The 26,024-nt window shown below is 36.4% G+C and overlaps 1 protein-coding gene and 1 long non-coding RNA gene across 5 annotated transcripts in view; both read right to left on the bottom strand.

Moving 5' to 3' along the window:
* The window catches only part of LOC129443864 (complement C3), a 73,245-nt gene that overhangs the window by 33,590 nt on the left and 13,631 nt on the right, over positions 1-26,024 (bottom strand). For 2 of the 4 annotated variants that reach the window (XM_073860125.1, XM_073860127.1), the window contains exons 1-18: positions 13,326-13,481; positions 13,047-13,242; positions 12,733-12,901; positions 12,548-12,621; positions 7,855-7,943; positions 7,624-7,702; positions 7,427-7,518; positions 6,429-6,531; positions 6,192-6,312; positions 5,987-6,102; positions 5,698-5,844; positions 5,380-5,577; positions 3,116-3,307; positions 2,727-2,879; positions 2,510-2,639; positions 2,360-2,431; positions 1,032-1,226; positions 233-347 (exon numbers count right to left, since the gene is read on the bottom strand). In XM_073860125.1, coding sequence (XP_073716226.1) covers positions 233-347; positions 1,032-1,226; positions 2,360-2,431; positions 2,510-2,639; positions 2,727-2,879; positions 3,116-3,307; positions 5,380-5,577; positions 5,698-5,844; positions 5,987-6,102; positions 6,192-6,312; positions 6,429-6,531; positions 7,427-7,518; positions 7,624-7,702; positions 7,855-7,943; positions 12,548-12,621; positions 12,733-12,901; positions 13,047-13,242; positions 13,326-13,396 — 2,312 coding nt within the window. In that variant the 5' untranslated portion in view covers positions 13,397-13,481. Of the gene's footprint in view, positions 1-232; positions 348-1,031; positions 1,227-2,359; positions 2,432-2,509; positions 2,640-2,726; positions 2,880-3,115; positions 3,308-5,379; positions 5,578-5,697; positions 5,845-5,986; positions 6,103-6,191; positions 6,313-6,428; positions 6,532-7,426; positions 7,519-7,623; positions 7,703-7,854; positions 7,944-12,547; positions 12,622-12,732; positions 12,902-13,046; positions 13,243-13,325; positions 13,482-16,487; positions 16,796-17,270; positions 17,407-17,529; positions 17,614-17,742; positions 17,824-18,261; positions 18,458-19,220; positions 19,311-19,478; positions 19,570-19,670; positions 19,720-19,806; positions 19,898-19,977; positions 20,038-20,255; positions 20,415-20,636; positions 20,801-22,765; positions 22,923-23,014; positions 23,111-23,245; positions 23,406-23,525; positions 23,602-23,694; positions 23,899-25,080; positions 25,171-26,024 lie in introns of those variants that run through there. The other 2 variants (XM_073860128.1, XM_073860126.1) reach the window with 2 other exon arrangements.
* Positions 9,285-10,425, bottom strand: LOC141356467 (uncharacterized). Its single transcript, XR_012362934.1, has 2 exons — positions 10,061-10,425; positions 9,285-9,578 (listed from the first exon to the last, which is right to left on the bottom strand). It is a non-coding gene; the product is annotated as an uncharacterized lncRNA (long non-coding RNA).

Below are 26,024 nucleotides of genomic sequence, written 5' to 3'. Positions count from 1 at the left end.
ATGTGAATGTGGCAAACCAGAAATGCAAGCTCCTGTAAAAAAATAATTCGCATTTCGCTGCGTTTAATAGTTAAAATTTGACAAACTCTGTCCCAAAGAATTTTTTGGGGGCCATCGCCTCCAGCGCCTCCTCCCGAGCTGCCTGCACCTCCATGGTCACTAGTGCAAGCCCCTTATTAGGTACCACAGGCTCCACATGTCGACTATGTACCATGCTTAGACTCCCACTTACCAGTTTTTGTCTTTGCAAGCGGGGAGTGTTATTTCCTCCCAAAGCCAACTCTCAGGGAACTGTGTCCGTGACACAATCTCATCAGATGATGTATAATAGTCATCATCATCTTCACCTATGTTAACAGATTAAAATAATATGAGGGAGTGTTTAGGTAAATAAATAAAATAATCTAAGCATATTAAAGGCCACCTATTATGCAAAATATTTTTTGGACATCAATGTGTTTTGGCAGTGTGTGAATACTGCAACCCAACAATACAAAAAATCCAACCTTTAGGTTTTTTTAAACCCCAATAAACCAAAGCAGTCTCATTAGACATGCTGTTTTGATTCTCTTGGTAATGTGACTGATAAAGCACCACACATGGCTTTTGGGTAAAGTTCACGATCAGATCGGAAAATAAATGCATGCACATGATTTCTCCAGAGAGAAATAGCAGACGATAAACAAACTTTAAATTTCTCAGTGTATTTTCCATAATCTGTGAGAGAAAGGGCTAAAATATATGGACTAGCTGTACACACGAAGACGCAAGGGTGTCGGTTTTAGATTTATCCACTCTGGGACCCTGTTTTAAAAAATAGGGGATTCAGGCTCCCAAAACATTGAATCCGTCTGGAGAAAATGGAGATTCTATAAAAAAAATTATGCATACAGCTAAAAGCATCTCTGTGTGGACCAGCTTTAACATTTCATCTTCTAAAAACAGGCTTATTATGTGCACTTAAATTCAGACAATAATTTCTTAGAGACAAAAAGTTTGGAATAGCTAACAATATTTGTTAGGATACGTACTACGAGCCAGAATCAACTCTTCCTCTCCAGCTTTCTCTTTGCTGGTTTTCATCTGGTTACAGCAGTGCAGGAAAGCCTGAACACATTCTTGTCCATCTATGATGTACGTGGATCGTCGTTCACAGGTGTAGCCGAGTTTATTTTCCTTCATTCCATCCACACAGCACTTCTTCTGCTCACCAGTGTATTTACTAGCTGAAAGCACAACAGTAGAACAGTGAGATGTGTTCCTGTACAACAACTCGGTTGGTAGTGCATTGTGTGCAGAGGTGTAAAAAGTACTCAAAAATGTTACTCAAGTGAAAGTACAAGCACTGAGTTTAAATTTTACTCAATTAAAAGTAAAAGTATCTGGCCAGAATCATACTTGAGAAAGTAAAAAAGTACAACATTTTAATTGTACTTTAGTATTAAAAAGTAAAAGTAACAGGAAGATTCTTGTTTAAGCTTTTAATTTCTAAAAACATGAAGTGAATGAACCACATACAAGGTTTTATCCTGCTTTACAACAGTTTGTATTTAATTGTATTTAATTATCAAACTATAAAACAATCTAATTTCAGTATGCAAAGTTGTGAAACCTCGAATTTAACTAAAGCAGAAGCTGATTTTCAAAATTGAGTATCAAGCATTTCACGTCATTGCCATAGAAACAATGCAGATAATCCAGAAAATGGCAAAACCCTACAGGACGCACAGATCGGATCTAAACAGTTGTGATACACAATGGGGACAGTGAGTCTGTCAGACATGCAACAAAATCAGATTTGGACTGACAGCGTGAACAAGGTCTTAGTCTTGATAGAGAGGTTGCAAATAGCAGGGAACGTGAGCAGAAACTTCCTGGTGTCTGAAACTCTTTGCTGGCTTAATGTGTTGTCGGTTTCAAAGAAGCGAAAAAATCTTAATCCGACGAGCCCACCCGCGAGTCTCTAGCCCTTTCCCGGGCCGAGATATGGCCAACCCTTCACGGATTTTTCCTTGGCCTTAGCTCAGGCACCTTAAGTCCAGGGGTTTGCCCTTCGGGTCCCTTATCCTACCCAAGAAGGCCTTTCCAACAAGCCACCCACGAGTCTCTAGCCCTTTCCCCAGCCGAGATACGGTGGTCCTTTCCTCGATTTTCCCATGGCTGTATATTAATGCCAATGTTTTGTCTCAAAATGCACACCAGTATTGTTTTTTGTAAGTTTTGTTTTTAAAAACTACTTAAATGTTCTAATATAACTAATGCCTAGTCCTGGTTTAATCTAAACCCTGTCTGGAAAAAAACCCTCAAAATGTTTTAACTTCAGATTAAATCTGTATGCAAAATTATCAAGCTATCTTACCAAGTGTCGTGGTGACCTGCAGAATACTCTCAGATCTCCGTCTTCTCCTTGAAGGGACAGGACATTCAGGCACTAGAGGACAATAACATACAAAATTAATAACAAACTGTTTTTATAAGGACTTGTTTTAAAAAATGAAATAGAGATTACTTGTTCTGGTGCTGGTTCCTCCAGCAGTGTTGGACTCAAACATCAAACCAGCATCATAGAAAACCCCCATACTGTCTTTACCACTGCCTGCTGTACAACCAGTGTCATGTTTCTCAATGATGTCCCAGATCTACAGACAGCAAACAGACCGGTTAAGAAAGCTTTTAGCGCCAGAAATACTCATGCACTGTTTGTACGGTGTAGCCGGATTCATCACCTTAGACTGAGTTAATCTGTTCTTGTTGAGCACATGCACAGCCTTGTCAACCACCACCAGTCCAACTTTAGCTCCAGGGTCTCCGGTTATTTGCAAGCTAAACTCATCACCTGGGCTGTAATGATTGGCCTTGTTCTTTACCTGAAGTTCAAGCTGTTGAATGAGAGACAAAAAGGCAGAACATAAGAATAATTCAGAAAAAAGCTCAAATATTAAGAATGCGGAAAATGAATTGTTGTGTTAGATTGGCCAACAACTTTTTCGTTCATACAAATGCACTAAACCTCAAGAAGACGCACACTTCTGTCCGGTTTTCTTTCATCGAAAGGTATGTGAATGCATTAATATAAAATGATTCCTGGTCATTTCTTTGTAATGGTTTACTTTACCTTTCCCATGCACGTGTCCTTCACATCAACCCAGACTGAATCAGACACCACCTCATTTGTACCCACGTGGTAATAAGCCACGAAGCGAAAGGACGGCACCATGTCTTTGGTTACAGGTAGAGACAGAGTCACCAGAGATTGACCTGATCTCTTAAACCTGCCTGCATTCACAATCTGCCCTTTACTGGTGATCTGACAATAAGAGAAAGATTAGTATCAAGACATACAGTCTTAAACATGAAGCTATTCTTCTGGTATAATATGTTAACTTTTCAGAAAGATTTAATTGAGACCCAAATGTCTAGATCATAGCTAGATCAAATGCTATCCCAGCTAGCAGAAAAAAGTTCTAAGAACGTTCCCTGAAAGTTCCCAAGGTTTCCAAAAACATTCTGCCAACGTTAAAAGTGTCCAGTTTTATTTAAATTCTAAGAACGTTTCTGTGTTGTCTGAAAGTTAGAGGAATGTTACATTTTACCATTTTTAAACGTTATGACAATGTCACGTTTTAATGTTCACACAATGTTTAAAACAACAACTGTTTATTATATTGACTTGTTTAATTTTTCTGTAAATGATAGAGAAAAATTGCATTTTATTATTTTATAAAACATTATTTCTGAATGTTCAGTAAATATATTGCTGTGGAAAACACAATTCACTTATTAGGTTTAGATGAAGATGTTTTGTTTCATTTAAAGTCGCCATTATTGTGATTAGTGTTTGTTTTAGTTGGACTCATGACCCTTGACTTTTGCTTGCTATTTTTTTCCCTGGTTATGTTAACTTTGTGCTAATGCACCACATTTGTTATGAACATGTAAAGTTAATAGTGTAATTTTGTGGTTGTTGGTACATAATGGTAAAGATCATCACCTAATTCATTTACTAATCAAAAGTTTATTTTCTGTCAATAATGTATATTAGATCTAGCGCTTTCACATCAGTTTGTCATTAAGGAGTTTTAGAAACTTTGGACAAAAAAATTCTGCTGTATAATTGGGACGCACAAACATCAAGAATCAGAGTATGAATCTCAACCATGGTGACAAATAAAATTGTTAAAAAATCCTTATTTATCCATGCTGCAGTGCATGTTGGGAATCCTGAATGAGATTTGTAATTTGTTAATACCCAGCATGCATTGCAGCATGAAGTTTTTCATTTAATTGTCACCATGGTTGATAGTCATACTCTGATTTTTGATGTTTGTGCGTCCCAATTATATAGCGGATATTTTTTGTCCAAAGTTTCTTAAACTCCTTAATGACAAACTGCTGTGAAAGCACTGGATCTCATTTACATTTTTGACAGAAAATTTGTAAATTTTGATTTGTAAATTAATTAGGTGATGATCTTTACCATTATATACCAAGCAACACAGAATTACACTATTAACTTTCATAACAAATGTGGTGTATTAACAAAAAGTTAACACAACCAGGAAAATAACTAGCAAGCAAAAAGTCAAGTGTCAAGAGTCCAACTAAAACACACACCAATCACAATAATGGTGACTATAAATGAAACAAAACATCAACATCTAAACCTAATAAGTGAATTGTGTTTTCTACAGCAATATGTTTACTGAACATTCAGAAATAATGTTTTATTAAATAATAAAATGCAATGTTTCTCTATCATTTACATAACAATTAAACAAGTCAATAAAATAAACAGCTGTTGTTTTAAACATTGTGTGAACATTAAAACATGACATTGTCATAACGTTTAAAAATGGTAGAATGTAACATTCCTCTAACGTTCGGACAACACAGAAACGTTCCTAGAACGTCAAGAAAACTGGTCACTTTTTACGTTTGCAGATTGTTTTGGGAACGTTGGGAACTTTCAGGGAACGTTCTTAGAACTTTTTTCTGCTAGCTGGGATATTTAATAAAAAACTGCAGCAGCACATTACGGTATACATAGCTTATCTAGTCTAAAATATTACAAGAAATGAATCTGATAATCTGATAAAGTCTGACATTAAATTTGTTATCAGTTTGTCACACCACAGAAAAATAAATTATTAACCACTCAACCACACAAATTTGAACGATTAAAAAGACGCCAAGTAAATAAAATAAGTTATCAAAATATTGGAAAAACAGGCAGGATTCTCTGCTCTCAAACGTGCATCCTTATTTTATTTAAAATCAGCTGTGGCTTTTTGCTTGTTGCCGTATTTGCCACGTGACTGGAACAGTTGAAATAAATGTTTATTAAACTATGCACCATCATATATAACTAATTTATCTTACCATGTATGTGTAATCTTGATCTTTGACTCCTGGACTTTTTCCAGTGTTCAGATTGACTTTCATTTGATCATCAATTTCAAGCTCTGCAGCATCAATGCCAACGTGCAGGTAGTTGTTGGTTTGGGGTTTATAGGCCTGAGCTGTCATCGTCTTCACTGCCTGCTGTTCAGGTCGTAATGTTGGGTCTATTGTCTTTACCTAGAAAATTATAAATAGATAACAAGAATATATGTATACATGCCTATTTTCAATAAATTTTTCACTCAATTTTAGAATGAATTGAATCTCTGCACTAGATCAGCAATGATCAGATCTTACAGTTATCTCCAGTGTTGAAGATTCTCCCTTTGAATTGATTGTGACTTTTGCAATGCCATTGGCTTTTGTTTGACCTCTGACCCCTCCAGGATTGACCTCAACTGGCACATTTACAGCAGGTGTCTGGTCAGGATTTGTCACGTAAACCTTTCATAAAAACCCAGACAAAACACTTTCAAAAACTTGAAAGCTTGGTAACATTATTTATAGAGCACATTTATAATCAATGTTCAAGTACTTATCAAGACATATTTCTTCAGTTTATCATCTTTCTAGTCTAGTTTTGTACCGAGACATCAAAAGGCATCCCAGGTTTGAAGAACTGAGGTGTCCTCTTGAAGTGGATGGTGTATGGTGACGTCACAATCTGAATGCCTCTCCTGTGTGCTTCTACCATTTCACTGCCTGAAACACACACGATCACCCATCTTTATGTCTACAGCACACACATACACATGTTCATACAGATATACAGTGTGTGTGTTGATTCTTACCGGTCTCTGTTAAAACACTGACTGAAACAAAGATGGACTTTCCAACTAGCTGATTGATGTTTGGAAAGGTCTTAAGGATCATCTCCTTGGTCAGAACTACTTCACACTTTCCATTTATTATCTATGTATATATGAGACAGAGAAAATGTATGCATGACAGTTTATACAACATAATGTATTGTAATTTAAATGTGTTTTAAATCATGAAAAAAACATGTTTGGTCACATTTGGCTCACCGGAACTCTATTTAGAGAGGCAGCAATGCTTGTTTTGATATCTCCGTCCATCACACCAAACACCACAAATGCTTGTCCATCTACCTTCTTCCCAAACAGATACCTAATTAAACACATTGATATCTTAATGATCGTTCATAAGCTTTTCCTCAAGTGACAAACTATATTACATGAAAAGTCCTGCCCGTTGTACTGTATACATTTGAAAAGTCCCTTGAGATTCAATTTGAAATTAAATCAAAATTAAATGGTACTTTATGATGCACAATTAGTTTACATGATTTCAAAGAATATTTAAAAGCAAGGCTAGATTGAAACCACAACTCTAAATACAAAATATTTTTAGTTTTGCGAGGGCCTTAAAAAAAAATTCTGCATTTTGTTACTACAAAAGCTCCCATATCAACCAATCAAACTATTTTATAAGACATCTAATAGACATCTTATAGCCCCAGACGTCTAGTCTAAAACATTTGGACTCTGAGTGAAAATTTTATCCATAGCCCAAAAATAAATGAAATTAAATACATAAATGAAACCAAACACCTTGTAATCGCTGACCACTTTGCATACATGAAGGAATATCATACACCTCATAAGTTATTTTGGAAAAAGCAACCAAATTCAAGTTTATGTTGGCTAGAAGTATAGTTACTCATAACCGGGTCTGTACACTGTAAAAATATGCATATAATTTATATTACTTTAACTTAAATTTCAAATAGATTTGATTAGTTATTTCAACTTTTCACAAGCCAAAACCTAGCCAAAATAGTAGGTTGAAACCCAAGTTGTTTTAACTTCATGCTGCAATTTTCTTAAGTTAACCTAGACAGTGAAATGAAGGCTATTGCTTGTTGGGAAAGAAGTAGGAATGTCAGGCCAAATTTTTAGGGGTTTTGCTCGTATTACAGGATTTCGTATTTTGCATATTTCCCTTTTTGTTTACACAAAGTAAAAATTAAATTTCCATACAAGGTAAGAATAATTGATCTTACTCTGCAGTTATGTCGACTGTTAGACTGTCATCACCCACATAGAAGAACACTTTTTGGGGGATTAAAGTGACTTCAAAAGTTGGAAGCACATAAACCAAAACCAAACAACACAACACACAGAGAAAATAAATCAACACACTTTTTGTTATCTCATGGTTGCACAACTTACTGGTTTTGTTGCGTCATATCTTACCATATTCTTTGACTTCAAAGTCTGCAGTGAACGTCTTCTGTGGAGTGTTTGCGTACCGTGTGACCACCTTCCAGATCCCAGGACTTTAAACATAAACAAGTTAGATGTCATAATATTAAAACAAATGACAACACACCATGAACAGAACTGGATTGCAGCTTCAGTTTAGTGATAAATTAAGAAGCTACATTTACATACAGCCATTGCCTCGAGCTGAAGAGGATTTAATACACACCTGGCAACCTCTGGGATTTGATATTTTCCGGACTTCATCCCTTGCGCTGGAAATACCTTCTCTGTTGAGACTGTGATGTCTTGTGGATTCTGAAAACACAAGTAAAGTTCTCAGAAATTAGCTTTTTGGATGTGTGTGCTTAAAAAGGCACGTACTGTACTGAGTGATTAACCCTTAATTGGTCCTTGGGTTGTATATTTCCCCAGATATTTCATTTGTTAATAAAAATTATTCCCTTCATCTCAGAGGTATAAAATGTTGTGACTTTTCCCAAATAATCTATCTATACATACAAACAAAAAACCGGGCTTGATTCGGTTGCTCTTAAGGTATGTAAAAAAATATTCATCTGGTCTTTGGGGTCAATATGACCCCAATTGAAAATGAATGGGAAATGAAAAAAAAAATAATTACAGCATAAATCTAAAGATTTCCATTCAGAAATGAAAGCCTGGTACTTGTGGACAAATGTAATGTAAAAAGACACGTGCTCACACAAACACACACACTGCCACAGAGAGCATTTGTATAGAATTTGGCAAATAAAATCAGCCACAAATGCAAAAAAAAAAGATATAAAGGGGTTTGTCCTAATGCACGCAAATGTACACACACACACACACAGACACACACACACACACACACACACAGACACACACACACACACACACACACACACACACACACACACACACACACACACACACACACACACACACACATATATTCAGTCAAATTTCTGTGGCATTTTGTAAAAAACAGAAATTTCAAAATGCATGAAAACTACAAAACTCTACTATTTGAAACAGTATTTATTTTTAATGCACTTTCTAATGTTCATACATGAATTCACAAAATGTATCACTAAAGTAGTAATGTGAGCAGTTGGCCATATCCAGTAAAATGAATAGCTTTCTATGGCCCTCTGCTGGTGAAAGCTATTTCTTTCTTAAATGGTGATTCCTGTAGGTTTATTTCTAAACAAAGGTTGAAGATCAAAATCCAGAAACAATTTAAATTAGATTTATATATCATTTAAGTGATTTTTCATACAAATCTATATATATATATATATATATATATCCTGTTAGCTAGCACTTCTATTTTTGAGCATTTTCTGAAAAACGACAACTCCAAACTAAAACATCTGCAGCTTTTAACCCTATGGTCTATATTCATAATTCTGGTCTTGTTTGAAACTAGACACTTGACATATTGTTGCCTAATAGTCATAACAACTCAGAGTAGTAAAGAAACAGAGTAAAACAAGGTAAAATATACATTAAATGACTTCCGTTTTTCTTTAAATAACATTCACTTAGCAAAAAAGGTATGAAATGGTCATGTGAGACACCTGGGGACACCATATAGGTGAACTGAATGTCTGACCATGCTGTGATTCAAATTTGAGAATGATACTCCAAAAAATTTTGTTTCTGTGAGCTTTTATTTCAAAAAAGTCCAGGCGTCCTTTCAGAAAAAGTGCACTTGGAAACTCCAAATATACACATGATAACAAAATGACATGATTATCAAAAGAAAATGAGTCAGGACTACATATTACATGATGTATATCAATTCAGAACTTCTCTGCCCACCAAAGCACATAGAAAAAACTATTTCAGAAAAAAACATTTGCACATTATAACAAAATACTTGTTATTTTGAATGTGGTCGCTCATGAATGCACTCCAGATTCCAGTCCTCCTGTGTCAGCTGAAGTCCTGTTTTACATCACATCACATCACACACAAAGCAAGAGAGGATTTTAGTTTGAGTCAAAAGTTAGAGACATACAACTATTTGTATGAGAAACTATGATGTAATATACATGAACATAATACACACACACACACACACACACACACACACACACACACACACACACACACACACACACATTACATGAATATATTTATTTATAATTACAAATGTCTTATGTTTGCCAAATAACCTATATTTCTCAGCTGGTAATACTAATATTTTCCACCACATATCTTATTTTCTAGTTTTTAGTTTGTATATTCTGTGCATTTGATTCATATAGCTAAAAATATGATGCATTTATATAACATGTCATAGAAAAATGAAACCATGTAAAACTCGTATCTTAGTCATTTCCAATGTTACTTTATAATCAAAACAGCTAACAAGAAACAAGAAATGTAACATTAAATAAATAATGAACAAAAGAATCCAAACTTACTTTTTCCAAGCGAGCGCAGCTGAGCTCATAGTCCGGTCCATCTTTCCTCGACGACGCGGTTTGTTTATATCCAGTCTTGCATTGTTGCTCCGCGGTCGTGCTCTTTATCAACTTCTCCAAACCACTCTCAACACAAAAAAGTCATCTGCTTTCGACGATCCACGATGGAGATGATATTTCTAACCTTTGGAGAGGTTCTCAGCGGCTCCGGAGAGCCTAGCCGGCTGCTATGCTACCCAAACAAACAAACGCGCATGGAGGGGGCGTGGGCATTTCTCTCAGTGCGCTTCTGTAGATTTGCGCAGAAGTACACTTTAATGACGTAAGTTGAATCCTTGTAATCGTTTCATGATTGGTTAGTACCCATGCCAATCAAAGCTTTGCTGGCTATGCATTGGCTGGACATCTGGACATTGGCTGAAGGACATCTAGCTAGGCAAATCATTGCTCGCATGACATTTTGAGTTGTCAAACCTTTTCTGATTGGACAAAACAGAAAAATAGGGTGGGATATTTATCGGAACAGTCTAGCGAAGCAGGAAGAGATGGATTTTCACTAATAAAAATCGATATTTGATAGAAAGTAAACATGATCGATCATACTTAGCGGACGCGCGGATGTAAACGAAGGAGGATATTGCTGGATTTTTCACTATTTTTCGTTGTTTTGGATTAAAACGTGGGATGCTTTTTGAAGAGTGAACCCTTACCTTGCAATGTACGTTGACGTTTTTGGGAATTGTCAGAAATTATCAGAACCATATGATATGTGAGTACCCACAACCATTTTTATATGCATTCCGTCTGCATTTCATTTAACCCTTTCCACACAAGTGTATTGATTGCAAAAATAAGCTCAGAACATGAATTTAGAGTGTTTAAACTTTCAAATAATGCAAAGTTTATGATTGTTGATTGAATATTTGATGTTAAACAAAGTACAAAAACACGTAAAAACGCCCCCTAGGGCCCGCCGCCGGGGCGGTGCGTGCTAAATATATTTAAGCAATATCGCTCGAGTAGGAGTGTGATATAGCTCTATATCATCACGGCTGTGATTACAGCCTCGTGCCGGAGGCAGTCACGGCCGTGATGATATAGAGCTGTGTCGCACGACTCCGAGAGCGATATTGCTTTTATACAACAGTTCGACGGCACACGTTTGAAAAACGAAAACTAGAAAACAACAACGGAGTTATTTTAAAAGCCTCTTTATTTGAGAACTACTTCTTCTGCCACGGATTTGAGGGCGGCCAGAATGACAGGTAACACTTTCGGCTGCTTTGAATCTCATATTAACTCAATGGACGGAAAAGCCGTTTCTTTATATTACCGTTTCTTGGTCACAAAGTGTAGTTTTAAGATTAGTTCAGTCGAGAATGTATATGTATTATATTTAAATCTGCAGTCGATTAGTAAAGATAGCGCCTGTTTGAACGTTTGCTTAGTGAGATTCTGTACGAATGAGAACCAAAGCATGAGAGGACGTCAGTGTTCACTCGCCCCGCTGACCACCGCCCTCTCTGGGCTACATCTCTGACAGGGATTCCCTGGCTCTCATGTTGGCCTTGTTTGTTTATGATCGTCAAAATGAGATCAAATCAGCAGTATTTGGTGTCATGATCAAACTATCACTTGTTTTTTATTCATATTTAGTGTCTTTTGTGTTGTTATTGTTTTGGCGCGAGGTAAAAGTTAATAAAACTATACTTGTATAACGTTACTATTGCTTTCTCATTTATTCTTAACGCGATACGAGCACTCGATTATTATTATTAAACTTTGTTCTTGTCAGTACTATATAAAACGGTTTTTTATAAGTGTCAGAGAGATGTTTTTGCATGCTGCTTTTAAATATATCAGTTGTGATATCTCATAACATGTTTTAATAGTCACGTCACGATAAAGTAAATGATCAATGTCCACATTTAAAAGCTGCGGGGCTTACCTGCAGTTCCACGGTGTTTTCGCGTTCTGATAAGAGATATAGCTCCAGAAAAAAACGAGTGTCTATAGTCCTCTTTCCAAGTGTTAATCGTCCACACGATGTGACAAGACATTACTCCCATTAACTTTAATGTAACATCCAAGAGCGCTGATCTTTGACGGAATAATAACTTCCGATTGGGGATTCACATTTATGAGCTAGTAAACTAATGAGACACACGGAGAGTGTTTAAAAACAGGGCGTCTGTGTTTTTCCATTCAGAGATGAGCCTGTTTAGGACCTCCATTCACTAAGTGGCGGAATGATACGAAAGGTGAAGCGGTAACTGTGCCGTTATCAGTACAATATCATATGGCTCTTATATAATATATATTATTTGTATTATTAAAAATTTATATTTTTCTAACAATTATGCTTTCAATTGTGGGGTCATATAGACCCCAAGGGCCAGTAGGAAACGAGGACCATTTGAGGGTTAAATGTGATGAATAAGTGTATTTGTGCCTGAAGCAACAGTGTGTTGTTATTAAAATGTTTACCATGATATCCACTGAGATTCCAGATTGACTAAGTGGGTGCAGGTTTGGAGTCAGAGAGAAAATCCGGTATTGAACTGCAAAAAAAGTTTGAGAATCTTAATTTTAACTATAAACATAAAAATCCTCTTACAACTTGAGAAGGAGATGCAAATTGATTGTATGTTTTCAAACTCTTGTGATCGTACCTGTGCTACCCGGTGTGTAGATGGGTTTGTCTGTTTGTACAAATATATATCCAGACTGAAACGAGACCATGACTACTTTCTCCAAAACTTTGTTAGGAAATTCAGCTTGTAGATACACATACTGCTTCTCCAGAGGATCGTCGGTGAAATGGTTTTTATCATCAGGTATCTAAACAAAATAAACAGCAAATGTTTTTTAGAGACCTCTTGCTAATTTCTCATTTTAAATTTGCATTCAAATGCAAACAGATTTTTAATGAATCACTGATTCTTCACATTTGCTTATAATGAGCAAGTATGTCAACGTGTGTCACCTTTATTTTTGTAAGGAGCTGATAGTTGTTGTCTGCAGTCAGGGTCACTGTTTCAGAAACTATGTCCAGATTTTTGAGTGGATGGTTCTTTACTACGATCTTCACATTTATGTTGCCTCCAGCGTAATCTTGAGCCTCCACAAACACGTTCTCTGAGGAACCCACCCTCAGTAAATTGGGAGCCGACAGAACAAATCTAGAAGAGAAAATTGAATTGTTTTAAATAAAGATACTCAGATATACATGAATCTTTAAGGTAATATTGTTTTAAATACTCACAGTGGGTCACATAGTGTTAGGAGCGGTGAGGAGAAAAGAACGACAGTCAAACAAAGCAGATGCACCTTCATCCTGTCTGTTTGTCAGTTTTTCTATACAGCGTCTGTAAGCTGCAGACCATGTAATTTATACTCAGCCTCACTTTTATCTGTCCATTTCAGATTTCCCGTAAATGAGCTGTTGTGTAAATTCAACCTTTGATATATTGGCAGTAAGCGCTGTTTATCTTTAAAGGGTCAAGAGAGAAGTGATCAAAAAAAAAAAAATCCCGTATAATTTCCAGCACTCCACAGCAAATGTTTTGCTCAACATTTACGGTTTGGCGCCAACTGCTATTGTGCAAACTGGGTCGTAGTGTATCAACCTTTCTATATACAAGATGAGCTTTAAGTAAATAAAAGTCAAACACAAAACTCACTGAGCTTGCTACAGTATAAATAATATTTTATCGTGGCAGCCCAAACATGAATTTTAGTCTGGGACAGTGGCGGCTGGTGCTAAAATATTTTTGGGGGGCACAAACAAACTCAAAATCAAACTTTTACTGACTGTTAATAGCCATTTATCAGCATGAAAGTCATGTGAAAAATTTTCATTTGACCTACAAATGACAAACCATGCTTCAAAACAATATACAGGCTTTCACAACGTACACATAAATTATGTGACTTTTCACAGGCATATGGGGTCCAAGCTAAATTGTTGTATACAAGGACACCACAGGTGTATGAGGTCTGTTTACCTGTAACACACAAACCTAGCCAGTTAGTGGAATTAGGGGACTGTCAAACATTACAAGGTCTACATAACATTAGTTTGTTCTGTTAATGGCAAGAAGGGTTCCACTGACAACAGAACAGCTCCTGGCTTTCCCCAGCTAGACCCCTGCTTATAGTTCAGTCATTTAACTTCTGCCCATGTATTTTCTAAAATTCCAAAAACCTATTTTGCTTACAATTCTGTTTTGCTTTTCTCTTTACAAAACTTACCAGCTTGATACATTTTATATTTTATCTGCATAAATGCTTACCATGCTTGTCTATTATTTTTTAGCCTGGGAGGGACAAAAAGTCCTAGGAGGAAAAAAAACATCTCAAAGATGCCCTATTGGGGTGAGATCTGTTGACTGTGGGGGCCATTTTATTAAAGTGAACTCATGGTCATGTTGAAGAAATAATTCGAGCTTTGTGACATGGTGCATTATCCTGCTGGAAGTAGCCATCAGAGGATGGGTACATGGTGGTCATAAAGGGACGGACATGGTCAGAAACAATGCGCAGGTAGGCCCTGGCAATTAAACAATGCCCAATTTGCACTAAGGGGCCAAAATCGTGCCAACAAAACATCCCCCACAAACAATACACCACCACCACCAACCTGCACACTGGTAACAAGGCATGATGGATCCATGTTCTCATTCTGTTTACACCAAATTCTGACTATACCATCTGAATGTCTCAACAGAAATCAAGACTCATCAGACCATGCAACATTTTTACAGTCTTCAACTGTCGAGTTTTGCTGAGCTTGTGCAAATTGTAGCCTCCTTTTCCTATTTGTAGTGGAGATGAGTGGTACCCGGTGGGGTCTTCTGCTGTTGTAGCCCATCCGCCTCAAGGTTGTGCGTGTTGTTGCTTCACAAATGCTTTGCTGCATACCTCGGTTGTAACGAGTGGTTATTTCAGAAGTTGCTCTTCTATCAGCTTGAATCAGTCTGCCCATTCGCCTCTGTCCTCTAGCATCAACAAGGCATTTTCACCCACAGGACAGCCGCATACTGGATGTTTTTCCCTTTTCACACCATTCTTTGTAAACCCTAAAAATGGTTGTGCATGAAAATCCCAGTAACTGAGCAGATTGTGAAATACTCAGACCGGCCCGTCTGGCACAAACAACCCTGCCATGCTAAAAATTGCTTAAATCACCTTTCTTTCCCAATCTGACATTCAGTTTGGAGTTCAGGAGATTGTTTTGACCAGGACCACACCCCTAAATGCACTGAAGCAACTGCCATGTGATTGGTTGATTAGATAATTGCATTGATGAGAATTTGACCAGGTGTTCCTAATAATCCTTTAGGTGAGTGTAAATATCTGTTATTTTTCAAAAAAAGTAGACAAATGACAGAAATAAAGTAAGTCTGTTTTGTAAAAATAAAGATTTAATTATTTTTCAGTTTTTTTATCTAAGGCAGTGGCTGAAGTCACACGTTTTATTTTGTACTTCAGTGATTCTGCTGATTATCATCAGATGTCTTCAATAATCAAATAATCATCACTCAAATTATCACTTAATTATTTAATTAACTTTAACACTGCTTCAGAGTTACTTTTAACACGCTGCCGGTGATTCCCATATGACCATTGTTAAATTAACACCAGGAAACTTACTGTGTGGCTGTCTGAATGAGGCATAAGAAAAGTTTATATTTATGCAAATGATGAGCGATAATAGGGAGCGAATACCAATGAGAGTGAAGCAGTGGAGTTCACATCATCCTTCTCTCATCAGTTACTGGAGTGGATGATACTGCTTTGTTTATGACAACCAGATCTAGAAATGCCTCATTGAAAGAGATGGGTGATACACGAGTCTGAACGAGGCTTTAACTGTCTCGTGTCACTGGAAACGCTCATATGGTCACCAGCAGTCACTTTTATTTGTGTCACAGAAAGTCGCCACGCTTCCATTAAAATGAATGAGATTGCGTCGCTCTGCTACTGCTTGTCGCTCTCTGTCTGAATGGGGCGTCATTCTGTCAAAACCTTCAAACTTTCAGTCTTAATGGGTGGAGCTATCGCATCACTATGTGTAATCTTATTCGTCTGTTGACATCTGTAACGTCACATTTGGTTAATTCATAGCTGCAATATTTAGCTTGTTGTTTACTTAAAATAAAATTAGCTTTGTTGCTTTATTTCTCTGGCTTACATAATTTTATGTAATTTATTTTATAAAAAGCTTGTTGCAAAATAGTTTCCTTTATTTACACATCTATCTTCTGAGTATTATTTTATTAAAAATATATTTTTTAAGTTTTTTATCTAGACAATGTTTTGACATAAACAATGTGTCATTATTAATTACAATTTTTGTAATTTAAAAATCTGAAATTAATAGTCTGAATGTTTTTGCAAAGCAATGAAGTGTACCACACTGCAATTAAGTAGAGCCACACATTAACATTTTATTATTAAATGAATCTTAAACAAAGTGATGAAATTAAACAAAGTATTTTGACAAACAATATTTTTAAACATTTATACTGTAAGAGTGCAATTGCAAGTTTAATTTTCAAAACAAAAAAAAACCCAAACACAACACATAATTATGTACTGCATCCTTCTTTAAAGAGTTTATTGGCGAGTACAGAGATGCCCACGTATCTTTCTCTATACTCATCTGTTTGACTCTCTGTTCTTGTGGGCCAGTACTCGATCCAGGTCTGCTCACCTAAGATGTACTGAATTCTAAAAACAACAAAAGTAACACAAAAACAAACACAAAGTGACATTGTGAGAGCACAATAATTATTTCCAGGGCTGCGAGATATACCGAAATGACACAAAATAGCGCAAATGTGCATATCATAGTAGTTTGCAATTACATAACATTTTAAATTTTAATAATATTTAGTATAGTCAAAGTTTTAGGTAAATGCAGATGGAAGAGAGATTGGTGAGACAAAGAAAGAAAGAAAGTGAAACATATATGTTTTTATATCATTTTGGCTTTTGAAATATATTTCATTATTATTCTAATAGATTTTTTTCTAATAGATTAACTGTTTAGATTAACTAACTAGCTTTTTTTACCTCATATTTTTATCGTGCAGCCTTAATTATTTACAATTTCCAAAAAGAAACTTTTAATAATATTACCTGCATAAACCTCAAGCAAATCTTGATATTTACAAAGAAACACAGACATTCAGTGGACACCTACCTTGCCTCGAGCTTTGGCAGATCAGTGGATTTGCCCATGAGGAGATATGACTTGCCTACTTGGAATCCCAAAGATTTCCTGCAATTGGGATGAGCCAGGAAGTCTCTCACCTTTCCTTCAACGCCTTCATCAGTGCCTGCAGGACAGTAAAGTACTTAGCAAACAAATGTACTGTGGAACTTTAATGGCACATTTTCCAATGCATTTCATGCTTAGTGAAGATACACATTTCTTTGGACAGCAAAATAATAAACTGTGCCTTCTTTTAACACCTGGTCCACTTTCATTTTATAGACATCTGAGTGTTTCGCCAGATTCATAGCCACCACTGTGACCTTATAAACTTTAAAACATATATCATAACATCATTATCTACACCAGGTATAAAAATGTAAATGGTTAAAGTAAATTTTTTTACTGCATTTGCACAACAGCTGAAAAACAAAGAGCACACAGAATTGAATGTGTTTACCATAATCCATGCCAGCTTCACAAGCCTTCTCCAAACGATCCTCTTCTTTAACCTTGTTTTTATTCTGATAACTGCAGTTTTCTGTGTAAAGAGATGTTGAATTGTAATACACAAACATGTTCAGTTCATTGTAATTAATATTTACTAACAGAGGACATTCCAAATATCCTAAAAGTGTAGATACTAAATATACAAAGTAATTTTCCCTATTTATTTACAAAAATGTTTTCGTTTTTAAGATTCCTGCAGAATGAATTTCCAATGCTATTTTTTAGTTATATAGACATACTTCATCTTTTACTTCATGATTACACACCATTTGTTAGAACTAAGCTGTAATATAATCAGTATGGTCCACCCAGTCACAGTGAAGTACTGAGATGTATACAGTCATGGGGTAGGAAATGGGGGAAACGAGGTGGCATTTTATGACTGATGTATCGGTACACAGTAAACATTGTGTTGTTTCTGGCTTTAGGATAGCACGTGTGTCTCTGCATAAAGTTAGAAACCAATTACCTTCTGCACACTGGCACAAATCTCCAAGACATAATCTGCTAAGAGCGCCATCTTCCTTTTCAGGATGGTAATACTTTGTACAGCGTGCGTCTGGTGAATAATATTCATATATCGTGACTGCAGCAGGTTGAAGCAAACCCACTTTATTCATCTTATGCATTCTGAAGGCAATTTTTTCTCTGTCTGTTCGAGAGACCTATTGAGGCAGAGAATAAAAGCATTAAAAATGATAGGGATGCACAATATATTGGCCGACATATCGTTATTGGCCGATAACTGCTTATTTTTAATATTATCGGTTATCGGTCTTATCGCAAAATTAGGCTGATAAATGAGAGCCGATAAATGATGGATTATTTTGGTTTGTTGAACCACTTCACTTGCTCATTCCTGGCCACGTGGAGTTTTGATTGGTGCTTTCTGTGACATAGCATGAAGATGACACGTGTTGTGGGCTTAAGAAGAGTATGCTAGTCTAGCGCAAAGACAAGATGTCCGCGGTCTGCGAGTTTTTCATTGTGAAAATAATATGAATATTTATCAGCCTATAGATATCGGTTATCGGCCCCCAAATATAAAGAGTTATCGGTGCATCCCTAAAAAATGACATAACAATATTGTTTATGACAACTTTATATGGTTATTTTGACATAACACACTGTCTTATCAACAATTTAACTTTAGAAAAAATGCCAAAATGTAATTTTTTTATTATCAATTTATGGTAAAAAAGTGTATATGGTCACTAAAGACCCGAGATAATAATGACTGGGGAAACACTCATGCATTAAATGGCTAAACTGTGCTTATTCAAGCATTAGATTATTCTCAACACAGTTTCTAGTTGCCAATGGCGTGTCAGGATTAAAACCATTTGATTTTAATTTATGACAGAGCAATCGATGCATCTCCAGTGTAAAACATAAAAACAAATACTGATAACACAAACAATTATATACCTTATCTACGTAGAGGATGAGTGACCCTCGCTCTGAGAGCTCTTTGTCCATCTCAAATTTCTGAATAAATCGGTCTTTCCCTGTGGCCAACTCTGTGAAAGAAAGTGGAAAAACGTCAGTATGTGACACAATTAAACACTCATATCTATCTCCTGTTTAAAATCTGTACAAAACCATTTCAAATGCACACATCTAATAAGGTTTTGATTCTAGAAAAAAGTAGTTTAATCTCTGCTTTAGTTGTTCATGACAGTGTACCTCTGTGAGATCTCTTTCATCCACTTTAAACCCTGTCAGTAAGCCCACATCCAGTATACTCATGGTGGCATCTCTTAATTCGTTTTTGTAGCTGTAAAGATGTTTGTCTTATCAGCAGGTGTATTATATACAGATCTATACAGAACATTAAATAAATGATTCTCAATGTGATTCTCTATTCTGTTGACTTACAAGAATTCCATAGTAAGCTTGTAACTTTCTTCAGCCCCTGGATAGTTCACTAAATAGAAAATATTTTTTGTTAAATACTGAGATGCAAAACATCAGGGTTTCAGTTTAACATTGTCAGTTTAAAAAGAAATCTTACCGACACTTTCTCGTTCAATTTTAACACTTAGATCAAAGTGTTTGCAGTCAGAATTCTTCTCAGCAGGTTTGGCGTAGTACAGGGTAAGCACCTAAAAACCGAAAGTAACACTCAGTTCACAAACTCGTGTAAATGTTAATCTGTATAAGCTCTCATGCACAGTAAACTCACAGATAGAGTCGCCGTTCCAGTTCCCTTAGCAGTTACATTGAAGTTCTTATTTATGTCAATCTGTTGAGTAAACACATGTTTGGTTTGCCATTGTTTTATTAGAATAATCCAATCAATTACTATGTGCAGTAGAAAAAGTGGCTTATTTAAAGTAAGTACATATTGATCAAAACAACAATGTGAACAGGAAAACTCGAACAATAATGCACAAATAGGCGTAAACAAAAATTTCGTATTTGTTGAATTATTGGATTTATTCTTCTTTTCTGACTTCTCACCTTGTCTGAACGTGTGACGTGTGCGTTATCTTTACTGATTGACCATGTGACTGGTTTGCGTCTTCCTGCCACACTCAGCTCCACGTTCAGATTGAAGTTTTGATCGTTCTTTACCTGTGTGCGATATTCAGCTACTGCCTGGAATACCATGATGGTTGCCTAGAACAGAACGGTGAGAGAAATTATACTCATGATTTAAATTTAAATCTGAAAATAGCAGCTTTAGTTTTAATACTAACATCTTCTGCAGGATATAGTACTTTGAAGTATTAACCCAAATGATAGAATGCATTCATAAAAAAAATCTGGACTATGCCTGTAGTGTCAGAACTGTACAAACAGAAATGTATATTAATGTTAAATAAAAAGTTGTTAGTTTACCTGTGTGGTGCCAGAACCACCATAGTGAGATTGTTGTCTCGCCAGCCAGTGCACAGCTTCTCCCGCTTTGTCGTATTGTTTTGCTCTTACGAGAGCGAGCACAGCATAGGCCGTGGCCTCTAGAGAATGATAATGTTGTCCCGGGACAATCCAAGCAGTTCCGGCTGTTTTAAAGGCAAAACATTTACAGAATTATGTTGAATCTCATTTCTAGTGTTGGGCTAGTTACTCAAAAATGTTATATATAACTCACTACTAGTTACTCTCTTCAAAAGTAATATTATTACTCACAGCCAACATTAAGTAGTTACACTACTAGTTACATTACTTTTCCATTACATGCATATAAATGGTAACTGCATCATTTTGCTCTGCCATTTTTTGCAATTTTAGCCTAAAATACCCCACAGATAATTTATTATAGCATGTTAAAATTGCTACTTTGTAGGTTGTCACGTTTTTAGTGTGTCCATTAAAATGCAAATGAGCTGATGAAATGCAAACACTGATTGCCAGGTGTTTTTTTTTTAATTAAAACTCAATTGTGCTGTCAATTATTTTCTCTCTCTCACTCTCTCTCTCTCTCTCTCTCTCTCCCTCTCTCTCTCTCTCTCTCTTCACTAAATGGCAGTGCCGTGGCTGGATAGTGCAGATTAAGGGTCGATATTATTGTAATAAGACTCGCAACCTATACGTCACAAAATAGGCAATATCTGAATGACCTATTTTTCACATGCTTCCAGAGCAGGGCCGGCGTCAAAGGGGGCATTCATGGGCCGTGCCCTCCTAAAGAGATTGTTGTGCCCCTACAGAGTTTTTTATCAATTAAATATATATATCAAGAATAATTAAAATAAATTACACATTTAATGTTTCATGACTTTTAATGTAATATAGTTGATATATTTATAAATTAAAATAGACCAGTTTCTCCGATTGGTTGCATTGCAGCTTGTCGTGCGTCATTACGTCTTTAGCAAATTATTGTGACTTGATACTAGATACGTTTTTTTGCGGCATTTTATGGATCTTGTAAAATATGGATAATAGAACATTTGGAACAAACCAGCACCGCCTGCTCCATCTGACTTCATGCAAACACCGGTTGGCTCAAACTCAGAGATTAGGGCCAACAAAGTTGAGGCAGAATTTTCAAACCATAGGACACTGTTTTAAGGAAGTTTAATGTTCGCACATGCCGCCTTCAGCTTTTTTTAAAGGTAAGTTAGCGTAGCAATTGCGACATGATTATGGTAATATACTGATTAGCTTGTGATCTTCTGCAGTTTATACGGGAATGAGCTGACAGTCTATGTGCTTGCACTGTATTTGATGTTTTATGCCTTGTTTTTGCACGCTATTGTTTCTGATTGCGTGCCCCCCGTTGGAAGCTGCGTGCCCCCCCCCTGTTAGTTATGGTCGGGCACCAACTCTGTTGCAGAGAATACTTTACCAAAACAAAGTTACTGGGTTGTTCTTTTTCATGTTTTTGAGGTTAATGGAAGCACTGGGGTCTCAAAATGAAAAAAAAGTCACGCAAAATTGTCATGCTATGACTCCTTTAATGTCATATTTGTCCATGGTTTCCTGGACAGGGGCTTAAGTTAAGTCCCAGACTAATATGCATGTTTGAGATGTCTTAACTGAAAACAGGTTGCACTGACATGTCTTAAAATATATCAGTGACAATATTTGTCTTATGATGCACACCAGTAATGTTTTTAGTAAGTATGTTTCAAGAACTACTTTAATGATCTAATATAACTAAGGCCTAGTCCTGGCTTAATCTAAACCCTGTTTGGCAAACCACCCTCATATGTTACATACTACAGTATACTATAGTAATTAGGGCCTGAACGATTCATCGGTTTGCAATTTTATCGGCCGATATAAGCATATATGCTACCGTTTTGCCATCGATACATGCACCTTCATAATGCAATTATTATGAGTCATGTAACCTAATGTTACTGCGATTAATCCTTACTCTGATTATTGGAAAAAATCGCATTGTTGGTATACATGTAAACGTAGTCAGTGACTTTAGGGTTATGTAGCAATAATGACCAGTTTAATATCCATTACATATACACGTATACCTTGATGTTCTGCAGGAGCTGCTTACTGACCTTCCTGTTTAGTGGAATGCTTCATCAACATATCATCGTTGAGTTTCTCTGCATTGGCCATGGCGTAGGACGTCATTGCAACAGCATAAGGATTACTCAGTTTTTGAAGTTTACTTTCCAAAAACCCAACCGCCTTTCTCATACTGTCATGAAGACTCTATTGAAACGTAAGACGTTAAAATCAGGAGATGAGAAACATAAACAGTTGCAAAACAAAAGACAACTCTGAAAAATGAGAGCTGCACGTACACCGACTGATTTGGCACAGATTTCGTTGCCCTCTTGCATGGCGATCAGAACAAACGCAGTCAGAGAAGATTCTGCATCTTTGCCCCGTACATCACCCTGATTCAAACCACAAAAACATCAAAAGATTAATAAAAAAACTTGGAAGCGCTCGTGGGGAAACTATCGTTCTTTCAACTTTTGTGCCTGTAACAATGTTTTGTCCCCAACATATCCAAGTCAACTTTAACTTACAACCATCTCCCCATGAACCGTAGGTGCATCCTCTTTGAAAGACCCGTCTGGTAATTGTTTGTTGAGCACCAACCACTTGAGAGCGCTGCAGAGCACATTTTCTTCGACAGCAATGAGGTGATTGGCCATTGCAAAGACTTTAGCAACATATGCTGTCAGCCTTTAACAAAAAAAAAGTGTGTTATGTATGCAGTAAAACTGTTCCCACAAGGCTCAACACACAATACAGAAAACAACACATTAAGATAAAACCCAAATTTCTCTAAACTGTCATTTTTACCATGTGCTGCTGGGTCTCTCTATCCACGCAGCGTAGGACCCATCTGCTTTGCGGTAACTCAGCTCTCTCTGATAACCTTAACATCAAAGTGATTTATTTTGCAGCATTTACATCAAAACAGTAAAGATGTAAAAAGTCAGATTGTTTTAATTGGTTATATTCTGATAACCTGTTCTGATATGGTTAACGGCTTCATCACGGCGCTCCATGCCGACGGTGTGCCACTGATTGGTGCTGTCCAGATAATGAGTGGCAATGAGAGGAAGAGTCATGTAGATCATGGTCTGCTCTCCACACCCATGTGGCTGGACAATAAGTCGACCCATGAAATCTCCACCGATGGCCTGCTCGACTGTTTGAGTGATCGCCTCACCTGAATTGGTTAAAAAGCAGGCTAATTAGGCTAATTCAGTATAAAATTTTTCCTAAAGAAATGGGAATGTGTCAGATGTGTAGGCTTTCCTCTTTACTTAAAGGAGCGGTGAATCAAACAATCAATTTTAACTTGATAATTTGTTATATAAGAGTTCATCATACTTAAATGAACATCCTGCAAGTTTCAAAACTGAAAACAGTTTTTTTACTCTGATGTCAGAGTAGAATTGAAACACCTCCCCAAACCCAAATACAACGACCACTTTTTCAGGCCCGCCCACAGCTTCGCATGACACACATATGGGCCAGGGGCAAAGCAAACCATGCAGTTTCTCAACAATCGGTAAACATGTCTTTAAAGATTGCCAAATGTTACCAAAATGAAGATGTCCTGTTGCAACATCTGTTTCTAAACACGTATGTTTGACTTTTTTAAGTTAATAAACACATTAAACGATTAATAAAAGTGCAACACTTAACAATACAACTGTAATATAATGGTAGAAATATACAAAGTTAGTGATAAGGATGGACTTACTGTACCAGCCGCAATTTAGATTCTGATGCCCGCTTACTGTGTTGTATACGGTATTTTAGGCAAGTTGCATTTAAATGGTCCAACACTCAACAAAGCTTTTTTATTATATATCTGTGGTATGTAACGTTACATGTATGTAAGAGAAACCTCACAAGCACAATAGAAATATACAAAGTTATTGATACGGACTTACCAGCTGCAGTTTAGATTCCGATGCACGCTTACTGTGTTGTATACGGTAATTTAGTCACGTCGAGTTTAAAGTTTTTTTAAAGAATCTTTTGTGGCTCAAAGTTATATGTGTTCGGCTGCTATTTTTACACATTAATGTTTTAAAAACATTTCCCCACATGTAATGACGGAAACTGTCCAATCATAGCAGTGGGCGTTTACGTCCAGGTCTTCATGCGGCCCGTCCCTTCAAACGAACCATTTCTCCAGAGAGCCACTAATCCATCTTACAAAATAGCGTATTACTTATTGCTTTTGATGTTTTTTAATGTAAAAACCAAGCGAACATTATATGTAGACCTCAGACAATAAAATCTACAAATTCATGGCCCCTTTACTTAAACAACGGAAGCAAATAGTTTATCCACTAGCTAATCACTAAATGTTCATTTTACTTCGTTTGATCATTACCAGTAACACTGATGAGAGTGCTAGCAGGTGTGTCTGGAACCCGGTCAGGTGGTGCGTCAGTTCGTATAACTTCATGTTGTTCTCCACCTGCTACAAAGAGAAACAAGAAAATGGAATATGTGTGTTGACACATGTTGTGTAAGGGATATGTGTAGGCAGCCGGTTGTTATCGCAGAAATAAGCCCCGTCAATGGCTGCCTGTACATTATCTCACTTATTACACGGCTATTTACCTCATAAGTAAGGTAAGGAATATTAAATATTGATTTAAAATATTTTATTTTCTCATTTTAATGAATGCAGACCTTTGACGAAGAAAATTGTTCACTTTTGGTTTTAGGATAACACAACACGAACACGATATTTGGTTTAATCATTTGTAAATATAAATGTTATACAAGTAAAAAATTTCATTTTTGTGTAATATTAAACTGTACCTGTCAATTATTTGCAGCCGTATGTTAATAACAAACCTGCAAATGTCGCAGCCAATCAGAATCAAGCATTGTAATGAGCCGTTTAATCAAATATGTTATATAAAAAGTTTTATCATTCAAAAAGCAAATGTTAAAGAGCATTTATTATCCAATTCACGGTTTTACATTTCCTTTGGTGTGTAAGTGTGTGTAAGTGTGTGTTAGTACATGTTAACGGTATGCAAACATGGCATCAGAGTGATACAACTTCCTTAAAGGGATAGTTAACTTTAAAATTAAAATTCTGTCATCAATTACTCATCCTCATGTTGTTCTAAACCTGCATGAATTTCTTTTTTTTATGAACACAAAAGAAGATATTTTGAGAAATGATGGTAAACACACAGCTGTAAGTGACCATAGACTTCCATAGTAGGAAAAAAATATTTTGGAAGTATTGTGATAAATGACTAAGAAAATATAAATGATGGTAAGCACACAGTTGACGTTAATCATTAAATTCCATTA

The sequence above is a fragment of the Misgurnus anguillicaudatus genome, chromosome 3, assembly GCF_027580225.2.
Source record: "Misgurnus anguillicaudatus chromosome 3, ASM2758022v2, whole genome shotgun sequence".
In the NCBI taxonomy this organism is placed as follows: Eukaryota; Metazoa; Chordata; class Actinopteri; order Cypriniformes; family Cobitidae; genus Misgurnus; species Misgurnus anguillicaudatus.
The sequence above is the reverse complement of the archived record's forward strand: the minus strand, read 5'-3'. Positions and strand labels throughout refer to the sequence as shown.